Source organism: Chrysoperla carnea, chromosome 2, assembly GCF_905475395.1.
Source record: "Chrysoperla carnea chromosome 2, inChrCarn1.1, whole genome shotgun sequence".
Classification (NCBI taxonomy): domain Eukaryota; kingdom Metazoa; phylum Arthropoda; class Insecta; order Neuroptera; family Chrysopidae; genus Chrysoperla; species Chrysoperla carnea.
The window spans coordinates 48,296,046-48,312,772 of record NC_058338.1 but is presented as its reverse complement, the minus strand read 5'-3'; the positions used below and the strand labels follow the sequence as shown (position 1 = coordinate 48,312,772).

The 16,727-nt window shown below is 30.2% G+C and overlaps 1 protein-coding gene across 1 annotated transcript in view; it reads left to right on the top strand.

The window, feature by feature from the left end:
- LOC123292736 (cationic amino acid transporter 2) overlaps window positions 1–16,475 on the top strand; it is a 36,258-nt gene extending 19,783 nt beyond the window's left edge. Inside the window, exons 4-13 of the mRNA XM_044873449.1 lie at window positions 11,080–11,288; window positions 12,534–12,705; window positions 12,933–13,116; window positions 13,181–13,522; window positions 13,595–13,636; window positions 13,747–13,853; window positions 14,289–14,383; window positions 14,443–14,681; window positions 14,759–14,886; window positions 15,952–16,475. Coding sequence (XP_044729384.1) covers window positions 11,080–11,288; window positions 12,534–12,705; window positions 12,933–13,116; window positions 13,181–13,522; window positions 13,595–13,636; window positions 13,747–13,853; window positions 14,289–14,383; window positions 14,443–14,681; window positions 14,759–14,886; window positions 15,952–16,475 — 2,042 coding nt within the window. The remainder of the gene's footprint in view (window positions 1–11,079; window positions 11,289–12,533; window positions 12,706–12,932; window positions 13,117–13,180; window positions 13,523–13,594; window positions 13,637–13,746; window positions 13,854–14,288; window positions 14,384–14,442; window positions 14,682–14,758; window positions 14,887–15,951) is intronic.
- The last annotated feature ends 252 nt before the right edge of the window (window positions 16,476–16,727 follow it).

The following is a 16,727-nucleotide window of genomic DNA, read 5'->3' as shown; positions in this document are numbered from 1 at the left end:
ATACTTGAGAGCCTCAAGACCCAAAAAAACCACATTGCCAATGTTTCCAGACAGTTTATCTCGCCGCTTTCAAAGCAGGTGATAGAACATATCATCTTTCTAACCGACATAGAAATGTGTTTCTCCAGTTATAAGTATTCATAATTATTTTTGCTAAAATTCAACCATTTTCGAGATATTTCACCTTAACAGTAATAGGATCAATACTCGATCCCATAGGTAAACATAGGTAAGATGTCCAACTTCAGAAGTAAAACAACTTTTGCTCGAATATTTTTACAAAAAACGCTGTTTGAAGAAATATTCAACTAAGGAAGTTAAAATTAGGCATCTTATGCTAGGGCTCATTTTTTACGCATTTTACCCATAAACCGAGGGCGAATAACGAAAATATGAGTGTCTTCATCTTAAATGCGACACACTGTATAAATTCCATTTCAATAAAAAGTAGCTTTTAATTAAAAGGACTTCTATGATGGACTCTTCTACTCAGTTTTTTTTTTTCTATTTTTGGTTGATAGCATAAAAATTTTCAGCTATCGAATAAGATAAAGTTTTTAGATTGGAAATGTATACATGTTTATTACCTATATGTAATACCTATTATATTAACTTCAATATTAAACTCATTTGATTTATTGAATAAAAAAAAAAGATTGACCTTTCTGTGTGATATAAAGTGCTTATACTTACATAGAGTATTGTAAAAGGCCTTTGTTAGAACACTTAATAATAAATACAATTACTGTAGTATTAGACACTAATTCTTCGTTCTATACTCTGTGTATATATCTACATTTATATTATACATTTTACACATGAATAATACAATAAACTCTAAAAAGAAATTTGTTTATTCCGTAGTATAAAAGGCTAAAATAATATGAATACGATCTCCTCGCTTATCAAAGTATTATGAGATAAAACATGGGAATCTAAAAATGACTTATACCATACTTTGCTTTACCATATACAAGTTGTATAGGAAAAGTATAGTTAACATGCAAAAAAAAGGTTATTGAGAGATTTATTAGCTCCAGTGAGAGCTATTAGCTCCAGTTTTTGATTAACGTACATTTGTTGTGCAAATTTCGATCGCGTTCAGTAATAATGCTCTTATGCTCCACTAAGAGCAAATATTTTAGCATGATAGTCTTGTTAATCAGGTATTCGATTTCCTAGAACTTCAATCTAAATTATAGCCGCCTGTGTTTTTGATTGCGCCACTTTTTAATTTGTTCATTCAGGCTACTTATTATTTTCCTTATTTCCAGTACAATACTTTTGAAGCTCTCCACCAAAAGTATCCACCCTTAATAACTCTTGACCTTATGTGATAATTATTTTGAGTAAAAACACATTGACTTAGATATCGAAACTTTAAAATTTCTAATGGCACGCCCTACCTACATACATCAATTTGACTGAAAATCCACTGATTTAGATATCGACGAGGAAGTTTACGAGATATTCTACGGCTATTTAGATATTTAGATTTGAAATTTCAAATGGTACCCCTTACCTTGTAATATCTCATTTGAAAGGGCATAAAGTTTTCTTTTTAGCCATGAAATATATAAAATTGAAATTGATCGATTGGTTCTTAAGATAGACTACACAGAATGAATTCCATCTTCTTATAATCTCATGTAATAAAAGGGGAAAGTAATTTGCATTATAACATGGCTAAGAAGTATTATCATCAATACGACCATTTCTCTGGTCTCATTATGATTAAATTAATTTTTGAGCCTCCCCTCCCTCCAAAACCACCAAAAAAGGGACACTGTTAAAACAAATAACAATTATCCTCAGTTTCTGCGAGCCAAATACACATTTCAAGGGTATACAACAACACCAACCATTTACGAACTTATATCATACTTTATCAAGTATCATATGCTAGATATCGGCAAAAACAAGTGGAGACGAAACTGACTGACACCAAATATGCTATATAATTTTAATTCCAAATTCAAAGTAAAAAATGTACAGAGACCAATATAAATACAATGTATTTATATAATAATTCTTATACTAAATTAGAGTTAATCTATTTTATGTTGGTCCCTAAAAACAAAGAAAATAAATAATATTACAAATGTATATATGTACTGTTATTTATTCTCTTTGTTTGTAACGTCCAACATAAAATAAACCAACTCTAACATTATTTTTTAACAACAAAATGATTCTGTTAATAAAAAATCCCTGTGCGTTTTTCGTGGTATGGATAGAGATATTTCATCAGCTGCCCATAACTGTCTTTCGCCTGATCCATTAACTGCGTAGCATACAAAACCAATTGTGTAAAACCAGCTCGTAATAATAAACATAATTCGCCATCCTGTTATTTGCTTCAAAAATAAATAAAGGATTATTGTTTATTTATTGTTTATAACCTACTTGTACTTGTTAGTTTTAATTGCACCATGCTCCAAGATTGAAAGCGGGACAAAAATTATTTATTGTTTTTTTTCAAAGTAAGTTCGCTTTAGTAAAAGAATAAAATTTTTTAATAAATCGTTTAAAAGACAAGCAGAAAATTTGCACAAATTGTGTGCCACTCTTTACACTTTTTTTTTTTTTTGTTTGTTTATACTATTAGCGCGCATTTAAAATGTGATTTTAACTACCTAAAGTTATATAATAAATTAATCATCTTTGATAATTTTACATTACTCATATACTACTTTTTTAAACTTTAAACATTAAGTCTCGTAAAATGTTCACTCGAATAATACCATCATTTTGAAATGTTATTATTTACGAGACACGTTCGTTACACTTTAAAATAAAGGAATTTTTTATTTATAAGTTACAAAATTAAGGAGTTACTAACATCTACCAGAGAACCATTTACGAGATAATCTACAATTGCTGAACTTAACAAATAGGGTATAGTTGCGAAGGTATTGGATATTCCCATTAAAATACATGCATATTGTGGGCATAAATCCAAAATGTTCACTCTAAAAATTAACAAATTATATTATAAAAACTTTCATTAAAATTGAAACAAAAGAAACCATTACTCAAAAGTTGTCCAAGAAAATGCTCCAATGCCAATAATTAAAGATATACACGTAATACTTCCTTCTGGTGTCATCCAACAAGCTGCCGCTACTGCAGCAAATGTTTGAAAAATAAATGCACCACAATTAAACAATTTTCTAACGTGCGTCACTGATAAATATTCATTTCTAATTAAAAAAGCAGATAAGTAACTACTTAAAGGAAATGAAATGGATGTTACGCAATATGGCAAGGCTTGTAAATGAGTTTCCAATCCATACAAATCTAAAACAATCGATTAAAAACAAAAATAGTTATCCAAGTTCATGCTGTATACCTACCGATGGCCCGAGCAGTGGTGTAGCGTAACGGGGGCAGTAAGAGCGGTTTACCCCAGGGGTTACTTTTGGGGAGGTAAAATTTTTGTAATAAATGTGATCATATTATGATTGTTTCCTGGACCTCAATTTTCGATACCTGATTTTACGATTTTTAAGACTATAAACTGTAGGAATATAATAGAATTAAATTATATAAGCAAAAATGATTTGTTTTTCGATAAAAAATTAGAATCTTTATAAACAATATTATTTTGAAAATTTGTTATTATTTTCTTGGTGGAAAAGCTATTAGGAAACTCGAATTTTACAGCTTTTAGATATGCATTCGTTTCCGAAAAAATTTGAAGAAACTTTTTAAAAAATCATCTTGTATAATAATACTAGCCATGCAAGCACTATGTTTCAGAAGTCCTTAGTCTCTATTTTAAAATTTTTTTTTTTTTGGTTTGGTGTTTGCTGGTTGGTTTTGTTTTGTTTTTTTTTTTGTTTTCGTAAGCACCTTGGATTGGACCTCGACCTTCACGGTTGACCTTAAAGGTTAAATCGTTTTCGCTACTGGTGAGAGATATTAGACCACTTTTAATTAGTAAGATTTTCCTTATAAAAAAAATATTTTTTTGAACTATACAAGGATTCAACAGTAATTGAATGTAAAAATTTATTTATACATGAAAATGCTTTGGAATGGAATTTTGAATCTCTGTTTGGTCATCAGATAGGGTTGGCATCCGAATAACAAATCAAAAAAACGAAAAACCATTTTCAAAATTTACGAATTTTGTCCGCGAAAAAGGTGCTAGCTTTTGTTTTCTTTTAAAAAAAATAAGAATCAAGAAAACAAAATTTAGTTAAGAGTTGAGCTATTTTCCTCGGAAAAATTCGAATACTCTTTTTCCCTCGGTTTTCCAAATATCTACCCTCGTAATTCTTAGATAAAAACATTTTAAAAAAACAGTCGAGCTATCTGCTACGGAAAATGACCTCTAAAAATACCTTTCATTAATTGAGGTAATCGAAGAATGACTATACTAAATCCAAAAGCTTGTCCACAATGTGATACAACTGTTGCCCAAACAGGCAAAGATGTAAAAATGCGCTTCCATGGTATTTTTTCCCGAACTATTACAGATGTAATCAAATTGTCCTGTAAGAGTGTTAATTCATCTTTACTGATTCTTTTGTCGGTAAGAGGTGATTCACTTGTTAAAAATATCCAAAAAATGCACCAGAGTAATCCAAAAGAGCCAATCAAATAATATACCCATGGCCAACCAATTCCAACGCTTATGGCATTAGTTAGAGGTATACATATAGCACTGCCAATATTGCTACCATTCATTACGTGAATAAAAAGTTGGCAACGCTCTGCAGGTGTAGTCCATATATTTATAATAACAAAAAGAGAAGGGAAGATAACACCCTAAAAATATTAATTTTTGAATTACTGGCTTATTTTGTTGTGAACAATTAAAGATACAATTAATTCGGGTATTATAACGTCAGTCAACCTACAAAGATTAAGCAATGAAATTCGGTAGGATTATCTATTGGACATCATAAGTACGTTTTACGAAATATAACCATTGTCGCACACGCTAGGGTAATTAATACAAGAAATTGATCAAAATTATTTAAATTATTAGAGTAAAACACGAAAAAAAAATAGCTTAAATTTACTTTAAAGGAGTAAAACCGCCCAGCTTTCAGTTTTCGAGATAAAAACAGACTAAATCGTCAAATCCTATTTTATCGTTTAAAAAATTTAAAAAACTTTATTGAGCAAACATTTTTCAATTCTAATGGCTTAGTTTTAAACTTTAAATCAGGCTCGAGAAGAAACAAAAATTACTGTAACGCGATAAATTTTTCACTTAAAAAAACTATTTTTTGATTAGGTACTCACTTTTATTGAAAAGCAAATTCGCTAAAACTTGCAAAAACTTAAGTATCTTTTTTGGGAAAATAAGAAATACAGTATTAACAAATTATAAATAAAAAAATAATAATTCGGATTATAAAGTAGCCACAAATTTGATTAAAGCCCAAAAGACCAACGAATTTTTCATATTGATTTTGTGGTCAGATAATATAATGTTCATACTCTCAATAAAATTTATACAAATTTTAAAAACCGAAAAAAAATTGATTTTTTCAATTTTCTTTTCTTTTTTTTCTTTTTGCAACTTGAGTTGGGCAAAAAAATCTCGGAAGAATTCATTTAGATTGGTCAGACCATAGATAAATATTATACAAATAAAAAATGTGTCTTGAGTGTTTTGCAAGTTTTTCTAAAAAGTATTTCGTACAAACGTCGAGGAGGTAAAAATACCAACAAAAACTTGAATAAGTCATTCAAAATAATGATGGTTATTCGCGGATGTATCTTAACTGGAAAGATACAAAATTATTTTTTGATTGTTTGGAATAGAGTATTGAAAAGTGCAGCTAAAAATAAACATACTTGAGCTACTCCTAGTAAGAAACGTGTTGTTAGAAGAGCATAAAAGTTCCAATGTGCACAAACTGGGGTTAGAAGTGTTAATATAGATCCCAAAAGAATACTCCCCAAAAACATTTTTTTACCACCAATTCGATAAGATAGATACCCTCCAAAAAAATTTGTAAGCAAATATCCGTAAAAAAATGATACCAATAATCTTGATTGTTGCTTTTCACTCCAATATAATTCTGCTTCTTCAGTTTCATTCAAACCGAATTCTAAATTTTTTTTAAACAATCTTGTTGAATAATATAATATTTAAATGTACAGAATGATTATTTTTTAATTTCCTCTTTAATATTTCAAAAAGGTAAAGGAAAATGAATGAACGCCAAATATAGTATTTAATTGTTTGGCCATGAAGGATCATGGCCAAACAGGGGTAAACTCTTTTTTTTAATGGAATTATTATTCTTTTCCTTGTTTATTACTTTATTTACCTTTTTTTCAGCAGATATTACCTATTCTTTGAATTGACTTATTCTTTTATTCCTAGACGCCAATTGACGGCATTTTACTTAAGGTACATTCCGGTTAAACACTGTAAGAATAGCAAGGAAAAAAATTTCCTGTTTTTCGAAGAAAAGATAGAAATTAATCTTTGAGTATTTGGATATAATAAATGACCCTTGTTTGGCCTTAAAACTGTCCCAGTATTAAAAAAAAACTAAATATTGTATTTTCATTCGAGAAATGAGGAGATGCATGTTTTCTAATTTTTTTAAATTTTCCAACACGTTTTCGAAACATTAGGTTGGAAACATTTTGAAAAATCATCTATAATTAAATTTATATGTGTTCTACTTACTTACACGTTTATCTATATCGATATTGGAGGGATCTTTTTTCGCCATTACATTCACGGTATAAGTGAAATCTAATCTCATTAAGTAAGTCATGAAAACTCCAACGAAAGCAAAAAAGCATACAGTATACCGACGCTGCTTCCAAAATAGTATGCATACGTTCATATTAGCGATTTTCTGTGTTTTAATCAATTAACTACATTATGCTCTTTTTAAGGATGCTTCCTAAAAGACTAGTCATAAATATAAAATGACGCTTTTTTATTCAAAGCTTATCTATTCAATTCAAAGAATTTTTGTTTTTAAAATTTTTCACAATCCAAAATAAATTAACAGTTAAATATTTTATTCTAAAAAACATCGCGGTTACCTAGGTGACAGACATATTAAGGCGCAATTCCACTTAGTCAACATTTCCGAACCAATCTATGTTTCAAAAAATTGTTTCAAACAAACAATTAGCATTTTTATGAGGGAAAACTTTCTAATTTAAAGCGGTCTTCTATCTCTTACCAGTAATGATAACGGATTGGCCTTTAACGGACCTTCAAGCTTAAAGTTCAATCCATATAGTGCTTATGAGATGCCTCCTTAGATACAAACAATTTTGGCTTGAAACGTTTATCTGCATCTCAAATATATTAGTAGAAAATCTCTTATTAAAGGGTGGCTAAGGACTTCTGAGACATACTGTACATAGGTGCTAAAATAATATACTTCCTAAATTGTTAAAAAATTGTTAAAGCTAAATAGCTGTCCTGCATTTCTCATTTTATCAAATTAATTTTATCGGTAAATGAGACCTTTCAACAATTATATTTTTTTTCAATAATATTTTTACGCGTATTTAATATTCCATAATATCAAAAGAGATTATTAAATAACTGTATTTATTAACTGCGGTTTTTATTCTGTTTTATTTTTGTTATTATTGTAATTGAATTAACCCCATTATATTACAATGTGTTTAAAATATAAACCTAACAACACTCCGATTGTCGTACAAACTAATGCCTGCCATTGAAACATTTAATTATTGTAAGGGTCATTTAGTTAATAACTAATTCCACAATCACACTCTATCTTTCAGACACAGAAGGTTAACATTCACCTATTGTTCGTAACTAATAAAGGATAGAAGAAAATTTCAATTTGAAAGTTTTTCATTATAGAATAACTTTCTAATTGAAATTTTCTTCTTTATAGAATAACTTTCTAATTGAAATTATCTTCAATCCTTTATCAGTTACAAAAATAAGGTAAATTTTAACCTAGAATGCGACTGTGGAAATAGTTATTCTATAAAGAAGAACTTTCTTATTGAAATTTTCCTACGTATCATACCGGTTACGAACAGAAAACAATAATTTTTAGCCCTATCTTAATGCTATTCATAATCTTTGAAATAAGAATTGGTAACGTTTTAGAGAGTGTGAATTTTGAAATTAGGCTGGGATAAAATATGCCTGGCACCTGAGTATTGTCGGGTTTACTAGAGTATCCTCTTTCTACAGGTAAAAATTGATTATTTTAAAATAATTTAAAGCAATTTTATAAAAAAAATTTTATTGCTTTGAAGCAATATAAATTTATAATTTCCAAGTTAGCGTTACTAAAACCGCGCACTCTTCTAATAAATAAAATTGTTAAATAATTTTAGTATATCTGTAATTTTAATATAATTTACTTTTAGAGCAAAGATTACGATTTTAATTTACTAGACATAAGCTTGGTGGCTTAGTTAGAAACTCGATTAATTAAACCGTCTGAAACCTTATGTGGGTTAGAAAAAGGAAACTAATATACAGGGTGGTCTAAGTTATAATAGCAAGACATGGTAGGCACATTTTTGTACCTCAATCTATTGGTCAAATTTTTTTTTAATGTTCTTGAAGGTGCATAAATTAAAATCTAGATCTAACTTACTTTCGCTAGAAAGTTTGGCCATTGCTATTGGCCAAATAGGCCAATTATTAGAATCCATTTCTGACATGATTTTTGAAAATTTGTAAACGTTGAAAATATTCAATAAAATGGGTCAGTAAAGTATACATCGGGATAATTCAAGCCTCAATGCAGCAATGTAAATATTCAACAAAATGGACCAAAAAAGTATACTCGGAGGTTTTCAGGGTCGCTGATCACGATTATGTATAGTATCTGTTAGTTTATTGAGGTCATGTTAGATGGCATCAAAGTATGATGACATTCATTGTCTTAAGTGAAAATTTGATAAAGTTTCTTGTTTTAACAGACAAAATCATGCCGTCTTAATATCAACTTTTCCGTGACTTACACCACTTAGCTTTAAATACATGTATCAATGACAGGCATAAGGTAATCGAAACTGCTATTGGCTGCCAGTCTAAGCATAAGTGTATAATATCGACAATTTTTACCCGATTGCATCAGGGTATTGTTTTTCGAGAGTAATGAACTTCCATTCTCCTGGAAATATTCCAATTCAAAGAATGGAAAAACTATTCTCAGAGTGTTGCTGAGAATGTGCACTTACAAAAATAAAAATGAGAGAAGATAGAGAAACAAAAGAGAATCTCGATTCGTATAGCAAAACAAACTACTTTTGTGATACTATGTAATATAATTTAACAGTTGAACGTTCATATACGTTCAAGGAAAAAACGCAAACGAAACTGTAATAAATTTTGACCGTTCAACAATATTTTATTAAAGCGCTTTTTTACAATCCAATTAAAAGTATTTGTATATTAAATTATAATTTTTTATTTTCAATAAAATAATTGAATTCAAAGTGATGTTTGGATGGTTGTTTGAACTTCAGTTCATCGCATTTAATGAGTTGAGAAATAAGAAATGGAAAAAAATGTTTCAACAATTTCGAGTGCAAATTTTGATTTCATGTATCTTCTTTTAAAAAGATTATTGCCAAGTTTTCCATAGTATTTTTGAATAACCTTTTACAATTCTTATCACCTTTTTTTTATGTAGTCTAAGAGGCGGTGTAAGATCGCCCTTCATCCATCTGATAAGCAGATGGGACATATTTTTTATAAAATTTTATTGATTGATAAATACGCCTGTGATAGTTTGCCTATCAAAAAGTGTACATGGGCAGTTTAATTTTTATCAATTTTTTTTAGCATAACAGTTATTTGCAGGCAAGCCTGTAATATTTTTGTAATTAATACCAATTTCGATTGGTTGACAAATCAGTTTAGTTCCTGTATACCATATGAACATGTAAGCCAAAATAGATAACTACACAGATCTGTGAATCAATCGAAATTGGTATCAGAAGAAAGATAATTTTATTACGATAATAATAGTATGTTTGAGGCTGGCCCTCAAAAAATTGTTACGAAAATTAATTATAATGATTAAAATTAATTTAACTAAGCTATCATAGTCATGTTATCAATCAATAAAATTTCATAAAATATTTGTCTCATCTGGTTATGAGGAGGGTGAAGGTCGACCTTACTGTGTCTTGTACTAATGTTACAAGTATAGATATTTAAAGCTCAAAGATTTCAGGACCTTGCTGAAAATTTAGTTATAAATTTAGTAGTTGAAAAATAAGCTGTTAAACAACATATCAAAATTCTGGGCTCGTAAAGCTTTTGGAAAATCGAAAAATAGAAAACGAAAATTTAAAATTAGTTTTCCTCTAACAACTTGAAAATTATCTACACCTTATCTGAAAAAAGTTCTGAACAATTTTTTTTTTACTTTTTTTCATTTGATTATATCTTACTTAATCAAAAATCACTTACGAAATCCCAAATTTTAACAATTTTTCGGGAATCACTCGTAAATCGGTCATTCAATCAACAGATTGTAATATCAAAATGAAGCTTATAAAATCGAAAAGAGATTCGATTGGCTTTCGTTCCTGTACAAATAATTCTTACTGAGATCTAAAAGTGAAATCGAATTATTCAATTTTTAAGAAATATTAATTGGCAAATATGGAGCTATGAAGAAAATAAAATTTTTTCGTATGATTTAACTTGTTTTCGATTATATGCACGAAATGTTAAGTGTAAAAATAACAAATATCAACCAGTCTTGATGCTAGAAAGTCGAACAAAAAATGATGTGTAACTGTATATAGCTTTCATATTGTTGGAGAAAAACAGTTTTTTCATTTACAATTTCCCAATTTTGCAAAAGCTTTCCATTTTATTTTACATCCTACCAAGTACCTACCATCAAATTTTCAGCGAGACCCAAAAATTGTTGGGACTACTTTTAATAATAATTACTTTTAATGACTCAATAATTTTAGCTTCTCTATTCCTGGTGCTATTTATTACTCATTATGAATAAAATACATTAAAATATTTTAGGGTTAAGTTAATCGATTAATTTCTTTCCTTGTATTTATTGAATTGCATATTACTACCCAAAAAATATATTTGTAAAATTGTTTCAGGGCGACCACCGGATTTTCTGGCATTTGTTATAACATTATTGATGATGTTACTAATGGCCGCTGGAGTAAAAAAGTCCCTTATATTCAACAATGTATTAAATGCAATCAACCTTGCTGTGTGGGTGTTTGTTATGACCGCAGGCTTATTTTATGTAGACACAGATAATTGGACTCAACATAAAGGATTCCTCCCATACGGATGGTCAGGCGTAAGTTTTTCTTACATTCACTCTTACAATGAACTATTTTATAAAGAGTGTTAATTTAAAATCTGACGACCATTGTGTAACTCCTTCATTGTCAAAAAAAATTGCAGCTTAAAACTTAATCTATGTAGCAGCTGGATACGATACAAGGGGCGTCCTAATATTTCTTGTTTATATCGTTATCGTCTACAGTACAGAAGAGGTATGGTTTCGTGAATAACACGCTTACGAAACTTCGGCTTCATTTCAGTGTAACCTAAAACGTTTACATTTACGAAAACTTTGGTTTTTATTTTTTTATAGATTACGACATATGATTCAATAAAGTAGGCCACTACATTTTTTGTTTATAAAATAGCTCAGTTTTCATCTGTTTTTCGTGGTCTACAAGTGTTAATAATAAAACATATATTCTTTACATTGACATGTTTAAGGCGCAGGTCTGAGAAAACGACTCATGAAATTTGTGGGCCAGTAATTTTTCCTACATGTTGGGGGTGAAAGCAAACGGCCCTATATTTTTGTAGGCCACCATTGTTCTCTCTTATTATATTCAAAGCAAATGGTTGTTTATATTTTTTCAATGGGTCGTTTAGTTGACATGTTTACCGTTTTCTACATTGAAAACGCCCCAATTTCAAAGTTTTCGTTAATGTGAACGTTGTATTTTATACTGAAATATGAAGCCACTCACGAAGTTTCGTAAGAGTGTTATTCACGAAACCATATCTTCCACTGTACTGTAGACTATTATTCTAACATAAAAAAATTGGTAACCAAACTTGTTACATTTTACACAATTTTGTGTTCAGGCTTCAGGACATCCTTCTCTATCTTCACCCACCGAGTTTTAAACTGCAATTTTATTAAGCTTACAAACTTTATTAAGTTACATAATGTAAGCGATAATGAGGATTAATGTATTCAAAAACTATACCACATAATTTTGATTAGCTATTGTTCACAAAATAGCGTCTCCATCATATACCTAACACAACATAAAATTGACACTTTATAAAAAGCTTTTTACCTTAAATAATACAATAAACAATACAGCTTTTATCTATGAAACATTGAAGAAAACGAGGATTACATTAAGAATAAAAATAAAATACAAACATATATAAGAATAACTTATTTTTGTTCTTTTCTTAGCAAGATCAGTTCAAATAAACATTTAGTACAGATGCTTTAAAAAATTTTTTTCTTCAATTACGAGAATTTATCGTTTTTTAATTTCGTTTTTAGGTCTTTACTGGTGCGGCAACATGTTTTTATGCATTTATTGGTTTTGATATAATTGCCACAACCGGAGAAGAAGCTACAAATCCAAAGAAATCAATTCCACTTGCAATTGTTTCCAGTTTAATTATAATTTTAATTGCATATGTCACCAGCGCAATGATGTTAACATTAATTGGTAATTTATTTTATTATTTCTAATATAATATATCCTAAGTCCACCCTAAAACCTACCTACGTTTGTCGAAGACTTGAGATTAGTGATAAAAGTACAATTAAAAGATTAGTGATAGTCAATTTAACAGAGCAAAGATTTGTATTCCAAAAAATAATGGCCAAAATTGCTTATGTTGTATCTTAGATACTACAAAAAGAATGTTTCAGCCTGATTAATTTGTATTTTAGTTCCTTATGAACAAGTTGATCCAGACTCTGCCCTTGTTGAAATGTTTGGGCAAGTTGGTGCCTACAAATGTAAATACATAGTAGCTGTGGGTGCTTTAGCTGGTTTAACTGTCAGCATGTTTGGTTCTATGTTCCCAATGCCACGAATTGTATATGCAATGGCACAAGATGGTTTAATTTTCAGGTAACTATTTTGCTCTTGCTAATAAATTTTTCAAATATGATTAAATTGTAACATTTTGTTATAGATATTTTTCACAAATTTGGCCATTAACAGGCACGCCAGCAATGGCCACATTATTAAGTGGTGTTGCAGCCGCTTTTGCAGCGTTAATAATTCGTTTAGAAGTATTAGTTGAAATGATGTCGATTGGTACATTACTCGCATATACGTTAGTGTCCACTTGCGTTCTAATATTACGATATCAACCTCATTCGAAAAATTTAATTGAATTATTGCCTCAAAGTTTACGAACACCAAACATAGGCTCACCAACCAAAGAAGACTTAAATAAATCAAATAATGGGGGTCAAATTTTGTACAGCAATGAACTACATCCAGATACATTAAAAAGTGCGTTAGATTCATCGTCAATGGTTGGTGGAAATATGCATTCAGGTATTTTGGGGGATATTGGATCCGGTATGCACATGAATACTAGTGTATCGTCACAGCGAGTTATGGTTCGGCGTGTTACACGCAGGTATGAGAATTAGCTGACTTAAGTTTCTGACCAGCCTAGTTACTTTAATGGTATTTGACAGGTGAATGGTATTTAACAGGCTATTATCATAATGTGTAAATATTTTTTAGTTCACCTGATAGTGACGACACGTATGGTGGTGAGGAGCCCGAAGAAGAGTTTTCAATGAGGGACGACCAATTTTTAGTGTCGGATAGAACTGAAAATAAATTTTATGGTATGTACACTCCACATAAAATAGTGTACCATAAATTCATAATAAAAATACCCACAAAATCAGAAAAAGATCCCTGAGGTAAAATATCCACTCAAAAAAGCCATTATGGAAAATACTTTTTAATTAAATTGAAGTAGGTAATGCTAACACAGCTAACCATTCTCGAGCGAGTGCGGGGTTTTTTGCCTTGTAATACTCAAATTTTGCATTTTATTCCCAAGTTTGGAGTGGTTTTGAAATCTTTCTTCAGTGCATACTTTTCTCAGAGAGAATTTTTCATATATTTCATAGATTAATAGCACCGTTTTTAGAAATTTGTTGATTTATAATTAAATGAATTCCATTAATTTTCCTCACTTTCATATACGTATTTTAATTAAACTCATTCGTCCATTTATTTATTTTCTTTAAAATATTATGTTTTTTATCTCTAAGGCACATTACATGGTGCAGGCAGTGCTACTAGCACTGGTGGTATGATGAGCTCAACTGTGGGTCCAAGCCTGGGATACCTTGGAAGAAGATTGCAGGTAAGATTAGTTTTGTATATGTAGTTACACAAAAATTTATTGGATTCATTTTGTTGTAGGCTGCAACGTATTTATGTCCTGCAATATTTCCATGGGTCGATACTGGCCCAGCTACCGAAGAGTCGGGGATGTATGTTATGAAAGCTGTTGGAATTTTATACATTTTAATATTTATTTTTGATATAATTGTGGTTTGTGGTATCCACAATATGACATCAACAATAACGTTTTTTCTATTCTTCTTCTTTTTTGCAATTGTTGCCGTACTGTTAGCCATTTCAAGAAAACCACAAAATAGGTAAAAAAAAATTCAACCAAAGTTCTTATAAGTTTCCCATTCTAAGTAAACTTGATTTTAAATTAATATTCTTTTAGAAATGCTGTTGTATTTATGACTCCAGGATTACCGTTTGTTCCTGCAATTGCTGTCACAGTTAATATTTATCTAATATTCAAGTTATCAATCTTAACATTAGTGCGTTTTGTTATTTGGATGACTTTAGGTAAGTTTTCATGTTTTTACAGATAAAACTGCATTATTCTCATTAAACTGATATTACTTCCAAAAAGAGACTCGAAGAAATATTCAGGAGATTTTGGATCAATTTGTTCCACTGTTTCTGTATACGATTTGTTTTAGACTATCCAGATAAAAAGCAAACCATTTACTTTAGATCATGTGGTCTATTGTGCTCCAATAATTATCACAAAATCATTATAATTAAGCATTCATTATCTTTTTAGAGTTTTTTCGTTGCTTCCTTCGGTTCTCTCAAAAAGCTACCCTCACTCTAATGAAGCGGTCGTTTTCAACACTGAACGGTGGTACAACATAATATGTTCAATTTCCTTCCATCTATCTCCTCAATGCAATCACTGCCATCAGTAGCTGATTTTCATCCTCCAAAAGTAATTAAATATTCAGACAAGAATATGTTTTATAGGCCACGATGGACTAATAATTTTCGCCACTACGTACAATAATCGCCAGCTGTGCAGTTTTGTCATCATTCATTGTGCTTTATCGATATAATTTTATTTAAATATTCTTTAACGCGTTGATCTATCAGATGTAGAGAGTCTATAGCATCCTGCGTGTGTTTCTCCACTGCTTGCTTGGCATATTTTAGTTACTGGCTACTAACTTCTCCTTTACCAGTCCATGAATTCATTTCTCTACAAGTCATTAACTTTAATCCAGTCGTTTTATATGTTATAGGCTTCATTTCTACATGACAATCGGCTTTGTCTTGTATAAATTGCAATGGCGGCTCATTATCTTTTACGGCAGAATTTTTCTCCTAGAAGGTGGAGAAACATGTATTCCTTTAGAATTATTATTGGTAACTAAATATTCAATCGGTTGTAACGATAATTATATCGACAAAATTTCTCTAACGCATCTGCTTCTATTATTCAGCAAGGCCTTCAAAAAATTTCAGCAGATGCTTCCGTTTTCTGGAAAATACTACAATTTAAACTCACATTGTTTAAATTTCTTAATGCTCTTCCCTGAAACATAACTAACAACAATTACAAACTTTTAATAATATATATATATTTTTCAGGATTAATTATGTACTTCTATTACGGCATTAAAAATAGTTCACTAGAAGATCAACCCGTCGATGGTGATTTAAATAATATTGAATTAACAGTGACGGCCGACGAAACCCAAAAATACAATTCAAAACAAACATCAGATGCATCGTATATTGCACAAGAGCAACCAGTTTATACATGGGATGATCCAAATAAATTATGGGAACAATCTGAAGATGCGTGGTCGTCACAAGCACCAAGTAATCCCACATATCAACCACAAAATACATCAACAATAGGCTATACGGGTGCTTGGGCATCATCAACACAAGATACACGACCTCCAACACAATTACCTCCACCGCCATCGAAATCAACAGCAAAAAAAAATCAACAATTTAGTCAAATTGAAACGCAATATAATGTAAACACAAATAATACAAGATCTGTGATTAATAGGCCACAAGGAACAAGACCCCCACCGCCACGTAGAGTTGATTCTAAAGATTTGTTTATAAGTGAACAAGAGTTCCCGAAATGGGATGATTAAAGTATTATTATTAATTGAATAGTATTATTATATATTTATATTGTAACTTAAAATATGGATATGTTGACGATCAGGACTCAACAAAATTGTCCGGCTCTAAGAAAATGTAATGTATAATTAAGAGATTGTTTCATTTGCAACTCTAAAGGTGCCTAGGGGAGAGTGTCTTATAACGATCCCCCTCAAAAAATGTAATTTATAGCCAAACTATTCGAGATATGTATAACGTCGAAATATTTTGGGTTTCTTTAA